The sequence below is a fragment of the Plenodomus lingam genome, assembly GCF_022343315.1.
Source record: "Plenodomus lingam strain CAN1 chromosome Unknown contig_17, whole genome shotgun sequence".
Classification (NCBI taxonomy): domain Eukaryota; kingdom Fungi; phylum Ascomycota; class Dothideomycetes; order Pleosporales; family Leptosphaeriaceae; genus Plenodomus; species Plenodomus lingam.
In genome coordinates this window covers 600701-619146 of record NW_027093934.1, presented here as the reverse complement: position 1 = coordinate 619146, position 18446 = coordinate 600701, and the positions used below count along the sequence as shown (strand labels likewise).

General features: G+C 51.8%; 6 protein-coding genes across 6 annotated transcripts; 3 read left to right on the top strand and 3 right to left on the bottom strand.

Annotated features, from left to right (window-relative positions):
• Nucleotides 1-1488: 1488 nt before the first annotated feature.
• RO4 (Actin-like protein) lies at nucleotides 1489-2823 on the bottom strand (the record flags this gene model as incomplete). Its single annotated transcript, XM_066095896.1, has 4 exons — nucleotides 1489-1551; nucleotides 1616-1930; nucleotides 1988-2443; nucleotides 2518-2823. 4 exons carry the CDS (start codon nucleotides 2821-2823, stop codon nucleotides 1489-1491), a joined length of 1140 nt encoding a protein of 379 aa, XP_065954141.1.
• A 2323-nt stretch (nucleotides 2824-5146) lies between these two features.
• On the bottom strand, nucleotides 5147-6951 carry CCT3 (T-complex protein 1 subunit gamma; the record flags this gene model as incomplete). The annotated part of the gene is made up of 4 exons (XM_003844826.2): nucleotides 5147-5895; nucleotides 5945-6535; nucleotides 6592-6873; nucleotides 6927-6951. The coding sequence occupies 4 exons, from the start codon at nucleotides 6949-6951 to the stop codon at nucleotides 5147-5149; spliced, it is 1647 nt and encodes a 548-aa protein (XP_003844874.1).
• A 15-nt stretch (nucleotides 6952-6966) lies between these two features.
• IAQ61_003221 (uncharacterized protein) lies at nucleotides 6967-7458 on the top strand (the record flags this gene model as incomplete). The annotated part of the gene is made up of 1 exon (XM_066095895.1): nucleotides 6967-7458. The coding sequence occupies one exon, from the start codon at nucleotides 6967-6969 to the stop codon at nucleotides 7456-7458; it is 492 nt and encodes a 163-aa protein (XP_065954140.1).
• Nucleotides 7459-7820: 362 nt separating this feature from the next.
• On the top strand, nucleotides 7821-8741 carry IAQ61_003220 (uncharacterized protein; the record flags this gene model as incomplete). Its single annotated transcript, XM_003844825.2, has 1 exon — nucleotides 7821-8741. One exon carries the CDS (start codon nucleotides 7821-7823, stop codon nucleotides 8739-8741), a length of 921 nt encoding a protein of 306 aa, XP_003844873.2.
• Nucleotides 8742-10158: 1417 nt separating this feature from the next.
• On the bottom strand, nucleotides 10159-13121 carry IAQ61_003219 (uncharacterized protein). The gene is made up of 5 exons (XM_066095894.1): nucleotides 12223-13121; nucleotides 11990-12147; nucleotides 11399-11927; nucleotides 10464-11341; nucleotides 10159-10390 (listed from the first exon to the last, which is right to left on the bottom strand). Exons 1-4 carry the CDS (start codon nucleotides 12499-12501, stop codon nucleotides 10796-10798), a joined length of 1512 nt encoding a protein of 503 aa, XP_065954139.1. The 5' UTR covers nucleotides 12502-13121; the 3' UTR covers nucleotides 10159-10390; nucleotides 10464-10795.
• Nucleotides 13122-13991: 870 nt separating this feature from the next.
• IAQ61_003218 (uncharacterized protein) lies at nucleotides 13992-18413 on the top strand (the record flags this gene model as incomplete). Its single annotated transcript, XM_066095893.1, has 4 exons — nucleotides 13992-14168; nucleotides 14219-14380; nucleotides 14430-18072; nucleotides 18160-18413. 4 exons carry the CDS (start codon nucleotides 13992-13994, stop codon nucleotides 18411-18413), a joined length of 4236 nt encoding a protein of 1411 aa, XP_065954138.1.
• Nucleotides 18414-18446: the final 33 nt, after the last annotated feature.

Here is an 18446-nt window from a genome sequence, read left to right as displayed (position 1 = left end):
CTCCCCGAATTTCTCCAAAATCCCATCCCATTCCATCCCATGCCCATCCCATGCCCATCCCATGCCCCAAACTAGGGGTCCAATCCGACCTCAAAGTGCCCACCTGACTTGGCCCATTGCCTAAACCCGTGACACCACATTACCTCTACTCTAGTCCAAACCCACCAAATCCCACGACACTACATGACACGACACAACACAACACAACACAACACACCATAACCCAACCCCAACTCTCAACCACATTCTTTAAGATCGGTCATTCTGTACAGGCACACCCTACCCACACCAATCCCATCACCAGAGCACAAGGAAAGATACCGAAACCCCCAAGAAAAAGAACACGCTTTACTTCTGCGAGTTTCCATTACCCCCTCGAAACTGCTGCGGTTGGGTCATGGGAGGAAGGGGGGGGGGGGGCCCGTGTTGTTGGTATAACATTGTACACACATGCGTTTATGCGTACTATACTTGTACGTACAGTGTACACACATCATGGCGCCAATGACATGTTGTCATTGCAAGTGTGCGCACTGCTACTACTCTAACATGTACATGAGTGAAAACCGGTGATGACGATGCGCGCTTCTGCATGGGATGGGGTCATGGCGATTTCCCTTTTGACCACGCACATGGCTTAGTATGGGCCATGCATTCCATTCATCCCATCCATCCCATCCACCCCACACTCTACACTCTACACTCTACCCCAAGTCAGCTTCCGAGCGCAGGACCAACTTCACGATGCTTGGCGTTGCTGACGCGTGGGTTTTGTTTTCCCTGTCCCAATCTGGCTTCTGGACTGGGGTCTGGTCACCTACCTGGCTTTTGGCTTTTGGCTTTTGGGTTGGCCACCCACAAAAGTAGTTGGCTAAGTCTGTTCGCCCATCCCGTGACGGAGGTGAGCGCATTGATTTGTATACACACACACACACACACACACACATACATCCTCTCCCTCCTATACCCTCTAACCCAAACACTCGACCCTCCCACCCAACAGGCTGAGACAAACTGCACCCCAGATTTTCACGTAATAGCACATCCGACCCCATGCGATGCCAAGCCCCAGCGCTTAAGTAACAGAAATGCACGGCAAATGCGGGGGAGAAACAAGACTAAGCCTCAAGTGGCCGCCGTTCCCGTCAGGGGCACCATCGGCTGACACGGTAGATCAAGATCAAAACGTCCGCTGCCCACTCTCTCTCGGTCCGCCGTCCATTGCCCTCCCAATCGCCCTCCCCTTGCTCCTGGCACGAGTGTTGGATCCCCGGCTCCGCCTCGAGACCGAGGCCGAAACTATGACTAACAAGCCTATTGTACACCTCCCTCCTCCTCCCTCCTCCACCTGCCCATCCATTCTCGAACATGCTCTTCTCGACGCGGCAACGAGGACGGGGGTGGAGAAACAAAAGTCGGAGGCTGTCTGTTGCGGATGGGCTGCCATGCCACCAAAAACCCCAACAACGCATTGTGCATTGTGCCGCATTAGGCGAATTTGGTGTGGATAATGTCTGGGTTTTCTTGCCATTCGTCTTTTTCTACCCACATCTGTATTGGCCACGGTTAGCTGGATGCGATCCACAGCCTCCCTCTGCCACGAATGCCTGCCTACCTTTTTGAACGTGCTGAGGCCCGCGAGAATGCTGCCTCCCGTCCACGTGGTGTATATTCGCTCTGGCGGTGCTAAGATCTTGATCCTCATATCCTTCACCGCCAACCGCTGCACCTCGTGGAGCAGTCGGTTTCCAAACCCTTTGGTCAACGTGGAACCACCTGAGAGCACAATGTTACCGTAGAGGGCTTTGCGTAGGTCCATGTCGGTCCGATGTATCGCTTCGACGACGATTTGGTGTACTCCAGGGTACTCGAGCCCGATGATCTCAGGGTTGAAAAGGATTTCTGGCGCCCGGAATCGTTCTGCACCAATCTGCTTCTTGTCAGCCTCTGTCCACGTCCCAGTTGTGTGACTCTCTTCTAGACTCGCCTTCAGTTTCTGCCCATCCGGTAGTGTGTAGTCGACGCTCTTGCCCTCTGATCTCGATGATCCAGACCAGTCCTTTTCCTCTTTTGCCGGATCGAGCGCTACGTAGCCTGTGGTTTCCTTGATGTTCTTGACCGTTTCCTTCTCTGCACTCGTGTGGAAGATTCGTCCACTTTTCCGTAGTAGTTGCTGGAAGTGCTCTGTTACATCCCGGCCGGCCACGTCGATTCTCCGTATGCTATTGGGGATCGCAAAGCCTTGGAAGACTGGGACTGCATGCGACACACCATCGCCCGAGTCCAGTACCAGTCCAGTTGTCTTGCCTGAGGCGTATAGGGAGAGAACGGCCTGGACGGAAGTGTATAGCGCTGGCACGTTGAACGTCTCAAAGAGTATCTGGGCAGCAGTATCACGATTGTCTCGAGGATTCAGCGGAGGTTCTGTGAGAAGGACTGGATGCTAGTGGTCATGGTCAGCTTCCATGCTCATCCCACACCGCCCACCTTTCTGCCCATGTACATGTGCCCACTCACATCTTCGCTGACAGTCTTCAAGCCTTCCGTGTATAGATATTGCCATATCCTCTCCATATCATCCCAGTCTGTGACAATGCCATGCTCCAATGGGTAGTTGATCTTGAACAGTCCCCTGTATTGCTGTGCCTGTGGGCCTATGAAAAGATCACCCTCCAATGCACCTGCCATGGTCCGTACATGCTTCGGCCGGCCCACGTACGAAGGGAAGTAGCATTTGGGCACGTCTTCTCCTGCGAACCCTGCTCGGATCGTGCCGCTGCCATTGTCGATGACAATGGGGGCATTGTGTAGTCGGGAGCCCATGGCGGGGTGTTGGGGTTTTGGTGGGTCGTGACAGTTATCCTCGAAGTGTGGGGAAGAGGATGCAAATGCAAACGTAGGTAGAGTGCAAACGTTTTAGGCGGCGAGACAGGTAGGAGCTATCGTGTCGAGTGCATTTCGAGTGGCAGCTGGTTCAATGTTGCCAGCGGTCGCGAAGTCGTTCACGACGCGCTTCGGGGGTCCGGACTGGTTAGGCTCTAGGCTGTCCTAGGATAGGCCCACTGGGGACCCCTGTCGTATCACGTGCACCAAACCTCCTTGAGGTCTGTCAACCTTGGTCACAGTCCAAGGCAAGATGGACTAATCAATGACTACGCGCAGAGCTTCGAGCAGACAATCTTCCTCTTGTACAGAGCATCATCATGGTCACTTCAACTGTGTCACATCCAACAAATTGGACCTTCGTCTTCGCACTCTCAATATTGCCTAGCCACTGATCATCTTTGACTGGACATTTGCGTAGTCACGATTTCACGAATTTGGTATGCCTGTGCACCTCCACTCTGTCACCGTGTTCCAGTAAGATTACCCCGCTTCAAGTTGTTATTGAAATGGATCTTTGCCGTGGAAGTTTGCTTCACCCACCCATTTACAATACTTGCACTTGAACCTGCAATTACACCTATGCGGGATGCCTCTAGTATTATAATAGCGGTATTATTATTGATACTCATTTTAGATGCAATTTTATGAATCTTAGCTGTGAAATCGCGTTGATTTGCAAAGTGTTGACTGTTGTGTTTGGCAGCACCCGACGAACTATGAGCAGAATTCTCAGGTTTATTATTGCCCTCAATAGGATATGAGAATGTGGATGTTCATACTTTAAATTGAGCTGTTTTCATTGGTCCTGGAGATCGCGTAAGGATTCACCGAATGGAACGGGGCGAGATGAGTGTGATTTAGCCAGTTCATACCTTCGTTGATCTGGTAATCTAATACCGGTAGTAGTCACGTCAATCAGTGATGCTCGGAACTGTCCAAAAATCTCATCGTTACCCTATGAGTCCATTCACCGCAATGAACTACTAATTCACATTGTACCTTTGTAATGTGTTAGGGAACAGCCAAGTAGAGAATTCAAATCTTTGATCAAATTCTTGCACACTTGGCAGTCCTGTATTTCTCACACTATCCCCTGTGTATAGACGAAATCACTGCGACGCTACTCCAATGCTCTTGCGGTCAGATATGACTAGATCTAAGGGTCCAGATTGTAGGCAGATGCTGCTCATCGGGTTACACTGCACCTGCTAGGCAGGAGTGATTAATTTTTTTCATTTCTTCTTAATATCGTGCACCACTGGGAAATTACAGGCAGTATCAATTACCGATACTCTTCACTCAGCCGCATACACAACACTTGCCTAATTTCTCTCTGCAATCCAGATTGGGAAATTTTGAAGCCTCAGCAAAGTACTCCTAACTGTGAAGAATTGATCAGATTACTCTCGAGCCATTCTTGAACTGGAGAAATACCCCCGGAATCAACGTTTTCGTGATATTCGGTCTCGCAGGAGGCCACTGCCCGATGTCAATAAGGCAGACTACATTAGCTCGGTTCGGGTCTATTACAACATATAGCAGTTCGATCTAAGAATACGTTTTGGTGGAGACGCCGAGTTCATTAACTTCTAGATCCACACCATAGCGATGCAGCAAGATCGACTACTATACGAACTTCGAAGCCTGACTGGTGGTGCGGCATGGGTGGATGGCAACGACAGAGATGATGAGATTAAGTGCATGGGCATGAGCGGTTCGGGACTCAGTTATGCACAAAATCAAAGCAAAAGAATCAATCTGTAACACAACTGCACAAGCGCAGCTGTGAGGTACTTGCGGGAAAGCAAACAGAGCGCTCGTAATTTCTGTATCCAGCTCACTTTTATTATTTCTAATGACGTGAAGGGAATTACGCGAGATAGGTACGTTTGATGGGTGAGGGACTTTGTGTTATGATCATCACCGATCATGCCATGTCATCGCCTCTGCAGGTCATTTGGCCGGCTTCACAGGTGAACTAAAGATCGGCTAATGAAAAACCCGATTAAAAGTATGCTCAGCTATTAGATGTTACATGGATACTCTGGTCGTTTCTATTTTGCTAATAGTAAAACGTGATTTCGCAAACAAACATATTCCTTCAATCTTCTCCTCATCCACATATTCACGATGCAAGATAGTATCTCATAGACATAACCAGAATGCTAGATACAAGTTGAAGGTTTTGTTTATTTGCTTTATCGACTCTTCGCACATCACACACGAATTGTACAGCTTTCCCTTTTTTCTAAACCGTTGTTTAATCATCCCCTCCACCAATCGGACCGCTGATCTGTTTTGCAGACTTGGCAGCGACAATGTCGTCGACTCTCAGCAATAGACATGCGCTCTCGACTGCAGTCTTGACACTCTGCTCCTTGACTGCCAACGGTTCCCACACATTGTAGGTACGCATATCGACGACTTTGCCAGCATCGCCATCAATACCCCAGAAACTTCCATTCATCTTGCCATCTTCAAAGCCTTCAGCGTGCTTTGCGCGTAGTTGTGTGAGCACCTTGATAGGGCTGTTTCCTGAGTTCTGAATGAGTGTGCGGGGGATGACTTCCATTGCTTCGGCGACGGCCTTGTAGGGCCATTGTGCGACACCTTCAATGAGCTTGCTTCGTCGATCCAAACCAACAGCAATGGCCATCTCCGTAGCTCCGCCGCCTGGGCAGAGCTTGGGGTTCCAGATGACGTTCCTCGCAACGCCCATGGCATCGTGCAGATTCCGCTCGATCTCGTTCAGGATATCTTTTGAGGGCCCGCGGAGCAGGATTGTGCATGCCTTGGGATCTTTGCACTTTGTGAGGAAGGTGAAGTACTCGTCGCCAATCTTGGAGATTTCGAACAGCCCACACTGAGTACCAATGTCTGCAGCAGTGGCTGAGAATACAGAGTTCACGATTGTGGCACCGGTCGCACGTGCAATGCGGTTGTTGTCTGTCTTGCGGACTCGGCGAATGGCGGTGATATTGGCCTTGACGAGGTAGTGTTGTGCGAGATCTGTGTAGATTAGCAGCCGTTGTGTCCGTGCTGAGCTATTTGTACTTACCACTGACGCCCTTCTCAGTGATGACAAGATCTGGCTTGAGCGCAATGATGGCATCGCACATGGCCTTGACCTGTTCCTCTTCAATTTGCAGTATCCTGTTCCAGTCCTCCTCTTTGCTGATCTCAATGTTCGTTTGACTCTCGCCCTTCTTGTACTCCAATGTGCAATCCAAAAGCAGAACGCGGGGGTTCTCGATCCTCCGCCGCATCTTTGGATGTGTGATGTCCTTGTTGAGCATGACGCCGTCCAGCACTTCGCTGTCCTCGATCTCGTTCCCAGGGATCTTCTCGATACGGGCATAGCGCTTGATGTCGACCTCCTTCTTTCCGGAGCCAATGTCTAACGAGACAGTCCGCACAGCCTTGAGTGCCAAACTGCACATCAGCTTCGTCCACCGCGAGACAAATTTGGTGCCGATAGACGAGCTGATGATTCTGTACATTTGTTCATCGTCGTCAACATCGACATCGATGGCGACTTGGTTGATAATCTCGAGGGCATCGGCGAGGGCCTTCTTGAAGGCCTGGATGATTACAACGGGGTGGATGTTTCGCTCAAGCTGGGGGAGAGCTTGTGCCAGGATTTCTCCAGCTATACAGTATTAGTGACCTATTCATTCATCACACCGGTTTTTTTTCTGAACCCACCCAATATGATGACTGTGGTCGTGCCGTCTCCAACTTCTTCGTCTTGTGTCCGACTCAGCTCAATCATGCTCTTGGCTGCTGGGTGGGCGACCTCAATCTCTCGGAGGATAGCGTGGCCGTCGTTGGTTAGGACGATACCACCCATAGGGTCGAGCAGCATCTTCAGCATGGCCTTGGGTCCCAGACATGACCTGATGATGTCGGCGACAGTCTTGGCGGCTGTGATGTTTGAAATCTGGGCTTTGCGACCAAATTGCCGCTCCCCGCCAGGGGTTTGCGTGTCTGTAGTCGTGTTAGTGGGCTGCACGGGATTTGTGTAGAGACTTCGGACGCACTCATAACCACTACTGGCGCCTGCATCTTGGATAATCCTGAATGGACGAGCCTGACAACGCTATAGAGAAGAAAGAGGAGACTCGAAAGAAGACTGACGGTGGGGTATCTCGTAGTTTTGGTGCCTTGCAGTTCCTCCCACCAACTTTTGCTATCCCAAAAAGCGCGTCTTGCCCGCCCGCCAACAACTCCGCCGGCCGGCGAAACAAGTCTCCGGCGGGCCTCTTCAGCCACACGCTACCTCTTCTTCAGCCACAGACTCCAGGCTCCAGCCACAGACTCCGCTCGAACCATCTCGAACCAGTCACGTGTAGCCGAAGCCTCTCATTCGGTCCTTTCGGCTTACACAGAGCTTGGCGATTTCCCAAAACGGCTCGGACGACGCTCGCTACAACAGTGAAACCGGCCAATGCGGGCTTCACGCCTCACTTGCCCTGCACTCTGGAGCTTCCCCCGATTCTGCCGGCCCTGACCGCGCCCTCGCTCCAGCCTCTCACGGGACCTTTCAGCCCGGAGCTTACAAGACCGCCCTGACGCCCTCCAGACAGACCATCGTTCCTACACTTCACTTCCATTGCACCCACAACTCGAATCCCCCCTCCCCCCCGGCCCTTCGTGCAATATTTATCTTGGGCCCCCCCCCCCTCCTCTTACCTTTTGTCCTCTTCATTACCCTTCACTCTACTCTCCTACTTCAGCTCACATCATACCTTCACCTCCATCCAGCCTCCACACTACGCTATCCTCGCCTGCCCTATCACATCGTCGCGTCTAGTGACCTTTGCGTGCCAAGCCCTTTGCATGCTTCTCGTCTGTTCATCTTGTTGAATAGACATTTGTATCATATAAACAACCATTAACGTCTTCTGATCTACTAAACACACAGTATCGTAACCATGGGTCTCAACTACTTCGCATCCTCGCCCACCGTAGTCCTGCCACCCCAGCAGTCACGATCATGCTTTCCTCACCACCACGGGGCGCACTCACCACCAGCAATGGGTAATTTCCGTCCAAAATACCCTACTCCACCATCGTTAAACTATCTAGCGGCCGTTTCCAACAGCTCTGCTGGGCGCAAACGATCCATTGCCGACGTCGACGACCCGGAGGAGAATCAACCCGTTGGAGCAGTCGTTACTCAATTGCCCGTCAAGCCCAAGCCTGAGCCCATCTATGGCCCAGGTATGACGCTCATCTATCCTGACGAGCCTGGGTACAAGATGATTGCCGAATCCCAATCTGGCACTTGGTTCGAAGAGAAGATGGAGAAGGAAGAGAAGGCCGAGGCTGTACGTCCTATTGCCGTCTCGCGCAAATCAGCACGCATCAGCCCCTCGGTCAATGTAGAGGTGCCCTCACTCAACGACATGGATGCACAGAAAACCGAGGATCTGATTGACGATAACGGCAACACCATCAACACGCTCATTGCTTCGCTCGGCGTTGGCTGGAAAAATGTCATGACCAATCCCAACCTGCGCGACGCCGCACGCGCTTACTCGAGGGTCATCGAGCGCCACTTTGACTTTACCGATGCGCTCGTGATGCTCGAGAAAGAGTCGCTTTCAGCTTACCTTGTTCGCGCCAAGCAACACGGCGTCCAAGGCTACTGGCTATTCTCGGATAGCTTGCAATGGTGTCAACTTGTCGGATGGTCGCTGGAACGCACCGTCGCGAATCTCATGTCTGGTCCAACCCCTCGTGTTGAAGGCGAACGCATCAACGCCCGCCGTCTCACACCCCCAGTCTCCACTGCCCCGTTTGCCCAACCTGCCAACGACGCACCGGTTGACATGGACGCCATGGAGATGTAACAGACTTTTTACGTTCTCGCTTGGCCCTCTCTTCCTTTTCTCATCCAATCTCTGACGGCAACAAAAGTTTCTCGCAGTTGCATTGAGTTTCCTCTTTTTCCATTTCCGGTATCTTTTGTCCTTCAGCGACTCGGCGTTCGGCGATGGTTCGGACGGACCCCCAGATGGAAACGGCCGGTCGGTTCCCTATCTGACGTGTATTGTATATTATTAGGCCGTGCTGCTGCGAAATATTTCGATTTTGCCATCGAGTTCGCGTCGTGTAAGCTTTCTCCTATGCCACTGATCACACCAGGCAACAACATGAATGAAACTATGATTATTACTCCAATCCCCATTTCCACGATCAATTGACACGTGACTTGACAATTCTGCAAAACAAAAGATAGGTAAGTCACGTAAATTCCAAATATGGCGTGACCGTCCGCATCACCGAGGCTGCCCCCAGTCCACACAAAACGAGTTCTCCAAGTCCATGCCGGCCCCAGCCGAACGGCCACAACCCCCTCAAACACGAGACTGTCGCGTCCCCTCCGCGTCAAGCGCGCCCACACCCTTTTCCTCTTCCCAATCTCCAAACTTTCCGTCACCCCGTCAACGCACAACCCCCCGCTCACTCCCCAACCACCAAATCCCCGGTCGATCCTATTGGAAACCCTAATCAAAGAAAAGCCCGGCCGATGTCAGGGTAGCATGGTAGAACGCAGAGTAAGTTTGCGGATGTATGCAAGCGTATAGGAAGACAGAGGGGGATTCAGAAAATACCCCGAGATCAGACCATGGCGCGGGGGTGTGGGAGCTGACGGTGCAGTAATCACGTGGGAGATTGTGTGTTTTGGGGGGGTTTCGGAGTGCGGTAGAGATACGAAGACGCCGTGGAACGTACCTAGTCTCTCTCACGACCTGACCACCTCACTCGAGAAACAGCATCAAAAGCACCTTGTACCAGCATGGAGCTGGACCACCAGTCCGTCAAAATGCCGCTCGCTACCACAGTCACATCAAGCTAATCTTCAGCGTCAGCGTGGTCAGCAAGTCCGAAACAGATTCTTAATACACCATAGAATCTCTGCTTATTGAAGGATACTACCACTATTCCAATTCTAAAGATTGTTCTTGATTACAGCAGCAATGGCTGATACTGCATGGAAACTAAACGCGTCCCGGGTAAACCCCTAGATCTTGTTCTAGACCGACTTTAGTCATCCTCACAGTCTACTCCCTTCCGATGATGAACTATGAACAGTATAGGCACTATCATCATCGAAAATGGGAATCTCTCAGTCAATGATGCCTGAAAGAGCAGCAGCTACCATAATTTCACATATATTGGACGTCTACTTGTGCAAGAATAGACTTGGGAGAAGCAGACAGATGATTTAAAGGGCTTGTTATAGCAGCACATGGTTCAACACAAAGTAGATCGCGAATCCTAGTTGGCTTTACGTTGCCTTTCTCCTTTGCTAATTTCAACGAACGTGGAGATGAGAGACTAGTACAGTTTCTGCTTTTGATGTGTTTTTTGGCACATGGAGAAGATGGCTGGGGCGCATGGTTGGGTAGAGAGAGATGGAGGGCCTTGGGAGGGGTTGATGAATGTTTAGGGTCCAGAGAGAGGAGAGAAATGACTGAGAGAAAACAAGAGTTGTAGGTATGTATAGACCATCTCGCCGTTATACCAAGAGCACACATTATCACAAAGTCTATATCTAACCAGAGTACAGGATTGCGATCAAAAAGCTTCACTTTCTCTATATTTGTGCGAGGGAGAGGAACAATGACAACAACACTACAACAGGCGTAGATTTGATACAAACTATACAAATTGATGCAGTTAGACGCCCAAGAACAATGCTTTATGAAGGGTGAAATGGGCAAAAACGACAACCTGCTTGAAGAAAGTAGTATACTCATCACATTTACTTGCACATGTATCTGACCCAAAACCCTCCACTCTTTCCTCCTTTCCGACACACACTCTCTCCAACCATACAATGAGCTAGGTCTTTCTATAGTTATGTAGAATTCCCCATCTCAACATAGCACGATATGCACTATTGTACCTCACTATTCCACCGTCTCGGCGCAGGCGGTAGTCCCTGACCTCCGCCACCCCCGGGCATGGGACCCCGACTCCCTGGTCTCGACCCAGCATCGCTGGACCCTGGCGCCGTTCTGATAGGCAGACTCATACTGCCCTGACCTGGGGTATGAATGCTCGTACTACTACTCGTTCGTGCGGGATACGAGGGTCTCGGTGGCGCGGGACCACTACCGTTGCGCATGTGATGTTGCTGCTGCTGGGATGAAGAACTAGTTTGTGCAGTGTATTGGCCGTGAGATGAGGAGGTGGAGGAACTGGGCGCGTGGTGGGATTGGGATTGGGATTGCGCTTGCGAGCTGGACTGCGTGTGTTGGGGGCGCGAAGCGCTGGAGTCTCGCCGGGGTGGGGAGCGTTCGCGGAGTTGCTGTTTTATAGTTGCAGACGCAGACGCAGGGGCAAGGTGGGATTTGCGCTTGCTGTGTTCGATCATGGAGATCGCCCAGGCCTCAAGGTCGACGGGGGTCCGTTTTGCGGCTTGGAGAAAGGCGTCGTGATCCTGGTATTCTGTTAGCGTCTGTTCTCGTTTGTTTCATGTCGAGTATTTTGAACATACGTATAGTTCTTTAGGCGTTGGGCGCTCCTTAGGATCCTTCATCAGACACTTAGCGATCATGTCTTCGAGAATAGAAGGGAAGGCGTCGCTTTTGGGAAGTTTGGGTGAGGGCTCTAAGACGATTTGTTGTAGCAGATCGAGAATGCCTTGAGGTCCGCCTGCTTCGTCGTCGTCGCCGCTGCCGGCAAAAGGGAATTTACCAATAGCTAGCTCCATGAGGGTCAAACCCACACTCCAGACGTCTGACTTGACAGTGTACGGCGACCCTTGTATACGCTCTGGTGCCATGTATGTCCCTGTTCCCACAAACGTCTCGGCGATGGAGCCTTCAAGCTCACTGGACACACCAAAGTCACACAGCTTGATGTTGCCCTTTGAGTTGACGAGGATGTTGGACGGCTTCAGGTCGCGGTGCATGATACGGTGGGCACTGTAGAGATAGGCGAGTCCGCCTAGGACGGCCTCTGAGATCTTGCCGAGGACATCGACGCGTACGGGACCGAATGTGCGCGAGACCCAGTCCAGCGATCTGATGTTGCACTGTCAGTGAGCCGTCCGTATGCCCTTGGTAACAAGAGAAAAGGTACTTACCCGACATCCATGTACTCCATGCACATGATCACGTCGCCCGACGAGTTTTGGAAAGCGCCGTAAAAGTCGACAATGTAGTCCGAGTTGCAGTCGTGCATGATGCGCAATTCTCGCACGATCCGTTTCCGTACCTCGTTCTTGGCTTCGACGTGTATGACCTATGGTTACCTCTGGTCAGTCCTCTCACTCGCATTCTCCTCAGTAGGCCTTCCAGAAGGGGGAAAGCAACGCACCTTCCGCGCCATGATGACTTTGGTCGCCGCGTGCTGCACCTTGCTGACGGTCCCGCCGTTGCCCGAACCCAGTTCTCGCAGCACGATCAGATCCTCCGCCTTGAGATCCAGCTGGAACTCGACGCCGATCTCCAAAGTGTCCTGCTTCTCATCGTTGGCCAGGGCACCGGGTATCTGGGCATCTCCTGCAGACGGTGCGGGCTTGGGAGGAGGCGCGCTGAGGGCAAGGCCCTTGACGTTCTTCCTCTTCATCGTCTTCTGCTTGAAAGGATCGGCCATGGCGGATGATGATGCTGGTGCTAATGCTAATGTCGATGCTGGTGACTGGGGTTTACGTGTCGGCCACTGGCGTGCTACAAGTAAAGGCGTAAGAGGGAATGGAGCCTAGCGGTCAGGGCAAAGTGAAAGCGCAAACAACAGCGCAGTCAGTCCTCTTGTGTCAATTTGCCGCCCAAAGTTGGGTCGACGGGGGTTCGCCAATCACGGCAGGCTCCCCACTGGAAGACAGCGTCTATTGTGAGATTCCGATTTTGGCACACGTGCGTAGCGGCTTTGCAACCAAGGATGTGATAAAGGGCCGGCGCTGATTGGAAGAGAAAGAGGGAGGGCAGGCAAAAAGGCCAAACGTCTTGTCTTGGGCCGGTGCAGGATTCAGTGCTATCAAAGGGGACGTTGGTGAGGTCGTGTCAGTCTAGAGTAGCGGGGCCGTGTTTGGTGGGGGAGAAGGAAGCGCGTGCAGCAAGCTCAAGGCCTTGATGAACTAGTAGTACCGGTAGCTCTTGCAAGGCTGCAGTGGCGCAACAACGTACGGTGTGTGAAGGAGAAACGGGGACACTGGAGAGAGAGGGAGAAAATAAGGGAGTGGCAAGGTCTGGCTATGCGATGCGACGTCTTGTATAGCACGGCTGCCAGCACACCGTCACGGCTGCATCTCTCAGGAGGTTTCAGCAGGGTGCATAGCCATCGTCATCATGCTTCACCAGCTTCTAGCGCAGAACATCGAAACGCGGACCCTTGGAAGACTGCAACTGCGTAGGTATGTACATACAGTGGATAAGCCCTTGCTTTTCGCCGTTTAAGCCGCTGCTTTTACCCAAAGGCTGGCCATCCGAGAGATCTTGGTTGCAACTTGCAAGGCAAAAGACTTGCGGTAGGAACCTAAATGTCTGACAGTGGACTCTGGATCAGTTAGATCAACTTACCTGGCCTGCGACGACAACTCCAGTCTCCATCAATACCTATACACGTGACTCAATGTGCAAATTTTACGGTACCGTACCGTACGGCACGATACGTGAGAGAGGCTAGGTACCTATCCGAACATCTTGCACAGGGCCATTAGAATCAACATGCTCGTCAACAGGCAATATGTACTTGTTGAGTCATGAAAACAGCAGGTGGGCTGATAGATTCGGAACCAGAAGTCATGAAAGGCTGGTTTCTTATCATCCCAACTTAACTCCACATCCATTGTTCGCTCTGTAGCGTCTTGGGGGTCGCGGGTCGCAAGACAATGCGCGAGCGCGCGGCATGATCACGTGCGCAGCGTCAGTGCGGCGAAATGTTGATGCGCGCCGAACAGGCCTGTGTGAACCGTTGCAGAGACCGCCCATCTGTCTTTCTTTTTCTCCTTTACCTCGCCTGCTCTCACCAATTTCTTCCGCCGAATCGCCACAATCATCAACCTCACCGCGGGCCGGAGCTTGCGAAATCGCGTGGTGAACCCCTTGGAGCGACTTGCGCGCGTTTCTCTTGTCACGACGTAAAACATGTCTACACGAGACCTCTTTGATACAATCGCCGACGAAGGCAGCGAAGAGGAAATAGATGAGGACTTTGATGGCGAAGAGGGAGGTGTCATTCCCAAGAAGATCAACGGCGTAAATGGCCTAGACGACTCGAGCGAAGAAGAAGAAGACGATGATGATGATGAGCGGCTACGAGAGGCAAGCTTGAAACTCATGTACGTTTGAAACTACCTGCTAACTGATCGCAGGAAGGTGAAGGCTTCATCGCTGATGAGGAGGAAGAGGAAGAGGAAGAGGCACGTAGGCGGCGGCGCAGGAAGAAGAGAAAGAACCGCGAAGCCGACGAAGCCCTCGATGACGAAGATCTTGACCTGATTGGCGTCGAAGTCGAGCGACCAGAGGAGCCACAAGTAAGTAAGGGTACGCATTGCTGGGATAATCCAACTGACCAAGGTCTAGTCGAAATACAAGCGACTGAAACGCGGCCACAAGGAGCGCGTCAAGTCGCGCGGCATCGACGACATCTTCTCCGACGACGAGGCAGGCGAAGACATTGACGAGCCGCGACGGATCGGCGGTGACGAGTTCGACGGTTTCATCGAGGACGACCAGTTCGAGGACGAGATCGAAGACGACCGCGACGTCACACAGCCCGGTATCAGCCTTATAACACAGGGTCTTCAAGCCGCCGGACTAGATGAGGGTGCCGAGGAAGACTACAGGGCCGCTTTTGGTGATGGCACTGACTACGACTGGGCGCTGGAAATGCAAGAGGCCGAAGAGGAGGAGCAGACTGGCGAAGGCCGCGAGCTCCAACTCAAGGATGTCTTTGAACCATCACAACTGCAGGAGCGCATGTTGACTGACGAAGATAATATCATTCGCGAGATTGACATACCAGAGCGCCTGCAACTAGCCCGACGGCCGTTCAAGCCACTCGAGCTCACGCCCGAGGACATGCAAGCACGCTTAACGGAAGAAGCTGCATGGATCAGCACTATGCTTTGGCCAAAGAAAGGGCTCCCCGGCTACTTCCAACAGCCTTTTCAAAGGGCTGTGCGCAAGGTATTGGAGTTTATCAACATCGAAGACTATGAAGTTCCCTTTATCTTCAACCACCGCAAAGACTACCTCATCCATGCACCGAAGAATAACGACGATTTTGATGACGACATCGAGAATGCGCCGCCCCCAGGTGCCCGCCCCGAGCGCCTCCTCAATCAGAGTGACCTGTGGGAAGTCTTTGACATGGATCTCAAGTTCCGAGCATTTGCTGAGAAGCGAGATGCACTTCGTCTAAACTACGACAACGTCCGGGCAGTAGCACCAGAAATCAATGACACTGAGATCGAAGACCTGGCTTCGAAAGCCTTGACTATCGAGGAGATTCAGGAGCTGCAAGATTACCTGCACTATCGATATCAGCATGAGATAAGCGAAGTTCGACAAGAGACAAATACCGGACAGAAGCGCGCCAACAATGCACGCAACTTCTTCGACAAGCTCCGTAGCAGTAAGGCGCAGCAACTGATACAGGCTATTGGTATCACTCCAGAGGACTTTGCAAAGAAGGTTGATGGAACAAGCAGGGGCGCTCACGTCATTGAAGATCCCCCAATGATGGTGCAAGAGCTTGCAGATCAATTAGCCGAAGCTCCAGAGACTGGCCTCGGGTTACTCAAGTCTGCCAAGCTGCTTTTTGTGCAGGACTTGTTGATGAGCTCGCGACTACGAAGATTCTTGCGTAGCAGCTTTTATCAGAACGCCCAAATTGATTGTATCCGGACCGACAAGGGTATGCGGAAGATTACTGAGGACCATACTTACTATGAGTTCAAGTATCTTCGTAGACAAACATTCATGGATCTACAAGGCCGACCAGATCTGTTCTTGAAGATGCTCAAAGCTGAACAAGAAGGTCTCGTGCAGGTCAAGATCTACATGGGCGCATACCATCAGTTCAAGGCGCGTCTACAAGAAAAGATTGTCTCTGACAATGTCAGTGAAGCTTCAGATTCATGGAATGCTCTCCGGAAGGAATTACTCGATAATGCTCTGGATAAGCTGCAGGCCATCATCGCCAATGGAGTGAAGGAATCATTACGCGCTCGATGCGAAGACGAACTCGCCAGCCGTGCTCGTGAGAACTACTACAATAAGCTCGATCAGGCCCCATTCAAGCTCAAGCACGCGGCCAATGGCTCTGTGCCCAACGTTCTGTGCCTATCCAACGGCAAGGGTCAGCGTGGGGATGCCGTCATGTGGGCTTACGTTGAGAACGACGGTCGTGTTCTTGAGCAAGGCAAACTTGTTGAGATGAGGCTTGGTAACCAGGAACGAGGCATTCCTGAAGGCCAGGACATTGCCAAACTTGTTGATGTTGTACAGCGTCGACGTCCGGATGTGATTGGTGTCAGCGGTTTCACTGTAGAGACGCGAAAACTTTACAAAGACATTCAAGAGATTATCAACATCTACAATCTCTCAGGCCCAGCATACGAGGACGAGCAGACAGGCGCGGATCGGAGCGATCCTCTCGAGGTGGTCATGGTCAACGATGAGGTAGCTCGTCTGTATCACACCAGCGCTCGTGCCGCTGCCGAGTTTCCCAAATACTCTGCACTCACCAGGTACTGCATTGCCCTCGGACGATATCTGCAAAATCCTCTTGCAGAATACGCCTCTCTCGGAAAAGACATTGTGTCGATACCATTCATTCCTCAACAGACATTGATACCACAGGAGAAACTTTTGGAGAAACTAGAGACTGCCATGGTTGACATGGTCAATCTCGTTGGTATCGACCTCCCAGAGACGTATGACGACGCGTACATGTCAAAACTGCTTCCTTACGTCTGCGGTCTGGGCCCTCGCAAAGCGGACAGGTTGGTCAAGGCGATCCAAGCTAATGGCGATGAGATCCTGTCGCGGTTCGATCTACTTGGTGTCTCTGAGAACACATCTCGTGATCTCAAAGCGGCTATGGGCCCCAAGGTCTTCCAGAACTGCGCAAGTTTCCTCTACATCCCTTACGATTCAAGCGAAGAGACATCAGACTACCTTGACTACACGCGTGTACATCCCGAAGATTACGATCTAGCCCGGAAGATGGTCGCCGATGCTCTCAACATGGACGAGGAGGATGTCAAGGCCGAGACCGACGAAGGGGGGCCAAGTGCTGTTGTTCGCAAGATGGTTCGCGAAGACACAACCGACTTGGTGAACGACCTAGCACTGGAGGACTATGCCGACGAGATCGAGAAAAATTTTGGTCAACGCAAGCGCGCAACACTTGAAACCATCCGTGCCGAGCTTGAAAACCCTTACGAAGAGATCAGACAAATATTTGCGCTCATGTCTGGCGAAGAGATCTTCACCATGCTTACTGGAGAGACCAAAGAGACGCTTTATGATGGCATGGTCGTTCCCGTCACCATCCGTCGCACGTTCTCCGACCACATTGAAGTCAAGCTCGAATGTGGTATCGAAGGTGGCGTATCAGAATCTGAGTTCCCAGAGGGTGTTGGTAGTGGCGGCCAAGAACCACGACATGTATACCAACCACATCAAGTCGTCCGCGCGCGCATTCTTTTCATCAGCCGCAAAGCTCTTACGGCGCAACTGTCGCTTCGCGAAGACCTCATCCGCCAGCCAGAGAAGAAGCTCTATGATCGCGCAGCTGGCGAGTGGGATGATGCACAAGAAGCTGCTGATAAGAAGGCCGCGGAAAAGGAGAAGGAAGTGGCAACTGGTCGCCCCAACCGCGTGGTAAACCATCCTCTCTTCTTTTCCTTCAACACCGTGCAAGCAGAAGAATACCTGGGTTCGAAAGAAACCGGCGATCTCGTCATTCGTCCATCGTCTAAAGGGTTCGACCATCTGGTCGTCACATGGAAGGTATCCAACAACGCATACCAGCACCTCGATGTCCTCGAGATGAACAAGCCCAACCAATTCACCCTTGGCAAACAGCTCAAAATCGGCAAAATGACATACTCTGATCTCGACGAGTTGATCGTGCTCCACGTCGAAGCCATGGCAAGAAAAGTTCAAGAACTAACTCGAGACGAGCGATTCCAACCTGGTACCAAAGAGGAAACCGGTATGTTATTGCCCATCCATTCTACACACACACACACACACACAAACAAACAAACCAGCAAGCAAACATGCTAACCTCTCCCAATAGAACAATGGCTAGAAACCTACTGCATAGCCAACCCCCACCGCTCCATGTACGCATTCTGCAGCATGCCCAAATACCCAGGCCACTTTTGGATTTGCTACCAAATGGGCGCTGATGCCCCGCGTGGCGCCTGGCCCATCAAGGTCGTACCCAATGCATACGAGTTGCAGAAGCATATCTATCCAGACATGGTGGCGCTGAAGAATGGGTTCAAGATGCTGATTGGGGCACAGCCGAGAGGGGTTCCGAGGAGGTAGATGCGTGGAGGTGTTCTATGGACTACGAGTTTC

Coding starts and splice junctions, on each gene's coding strand:
- IAQ61_003219 (XM_066095894.1), bottom strand. CDS start 12,501: ATGGCCGATCCTTTCAAGCAGAAGACGATGAAGAGGAAGAACGTCAAG. Junction 12,148..12,222: donor AAGTCATCATGGCGCGGAAG/GTGCGTTGCTTT, acceptor AGGTAACCATAG/GTCATACACGTCGAAGCCAA. Junction 11,928..11,989: donor ATGGAGTACATGGATGTCGG/GTAAGTACCTTT, acceptor GTGCAACATCAG/ATCGCTGGACTGGGTCTCGC.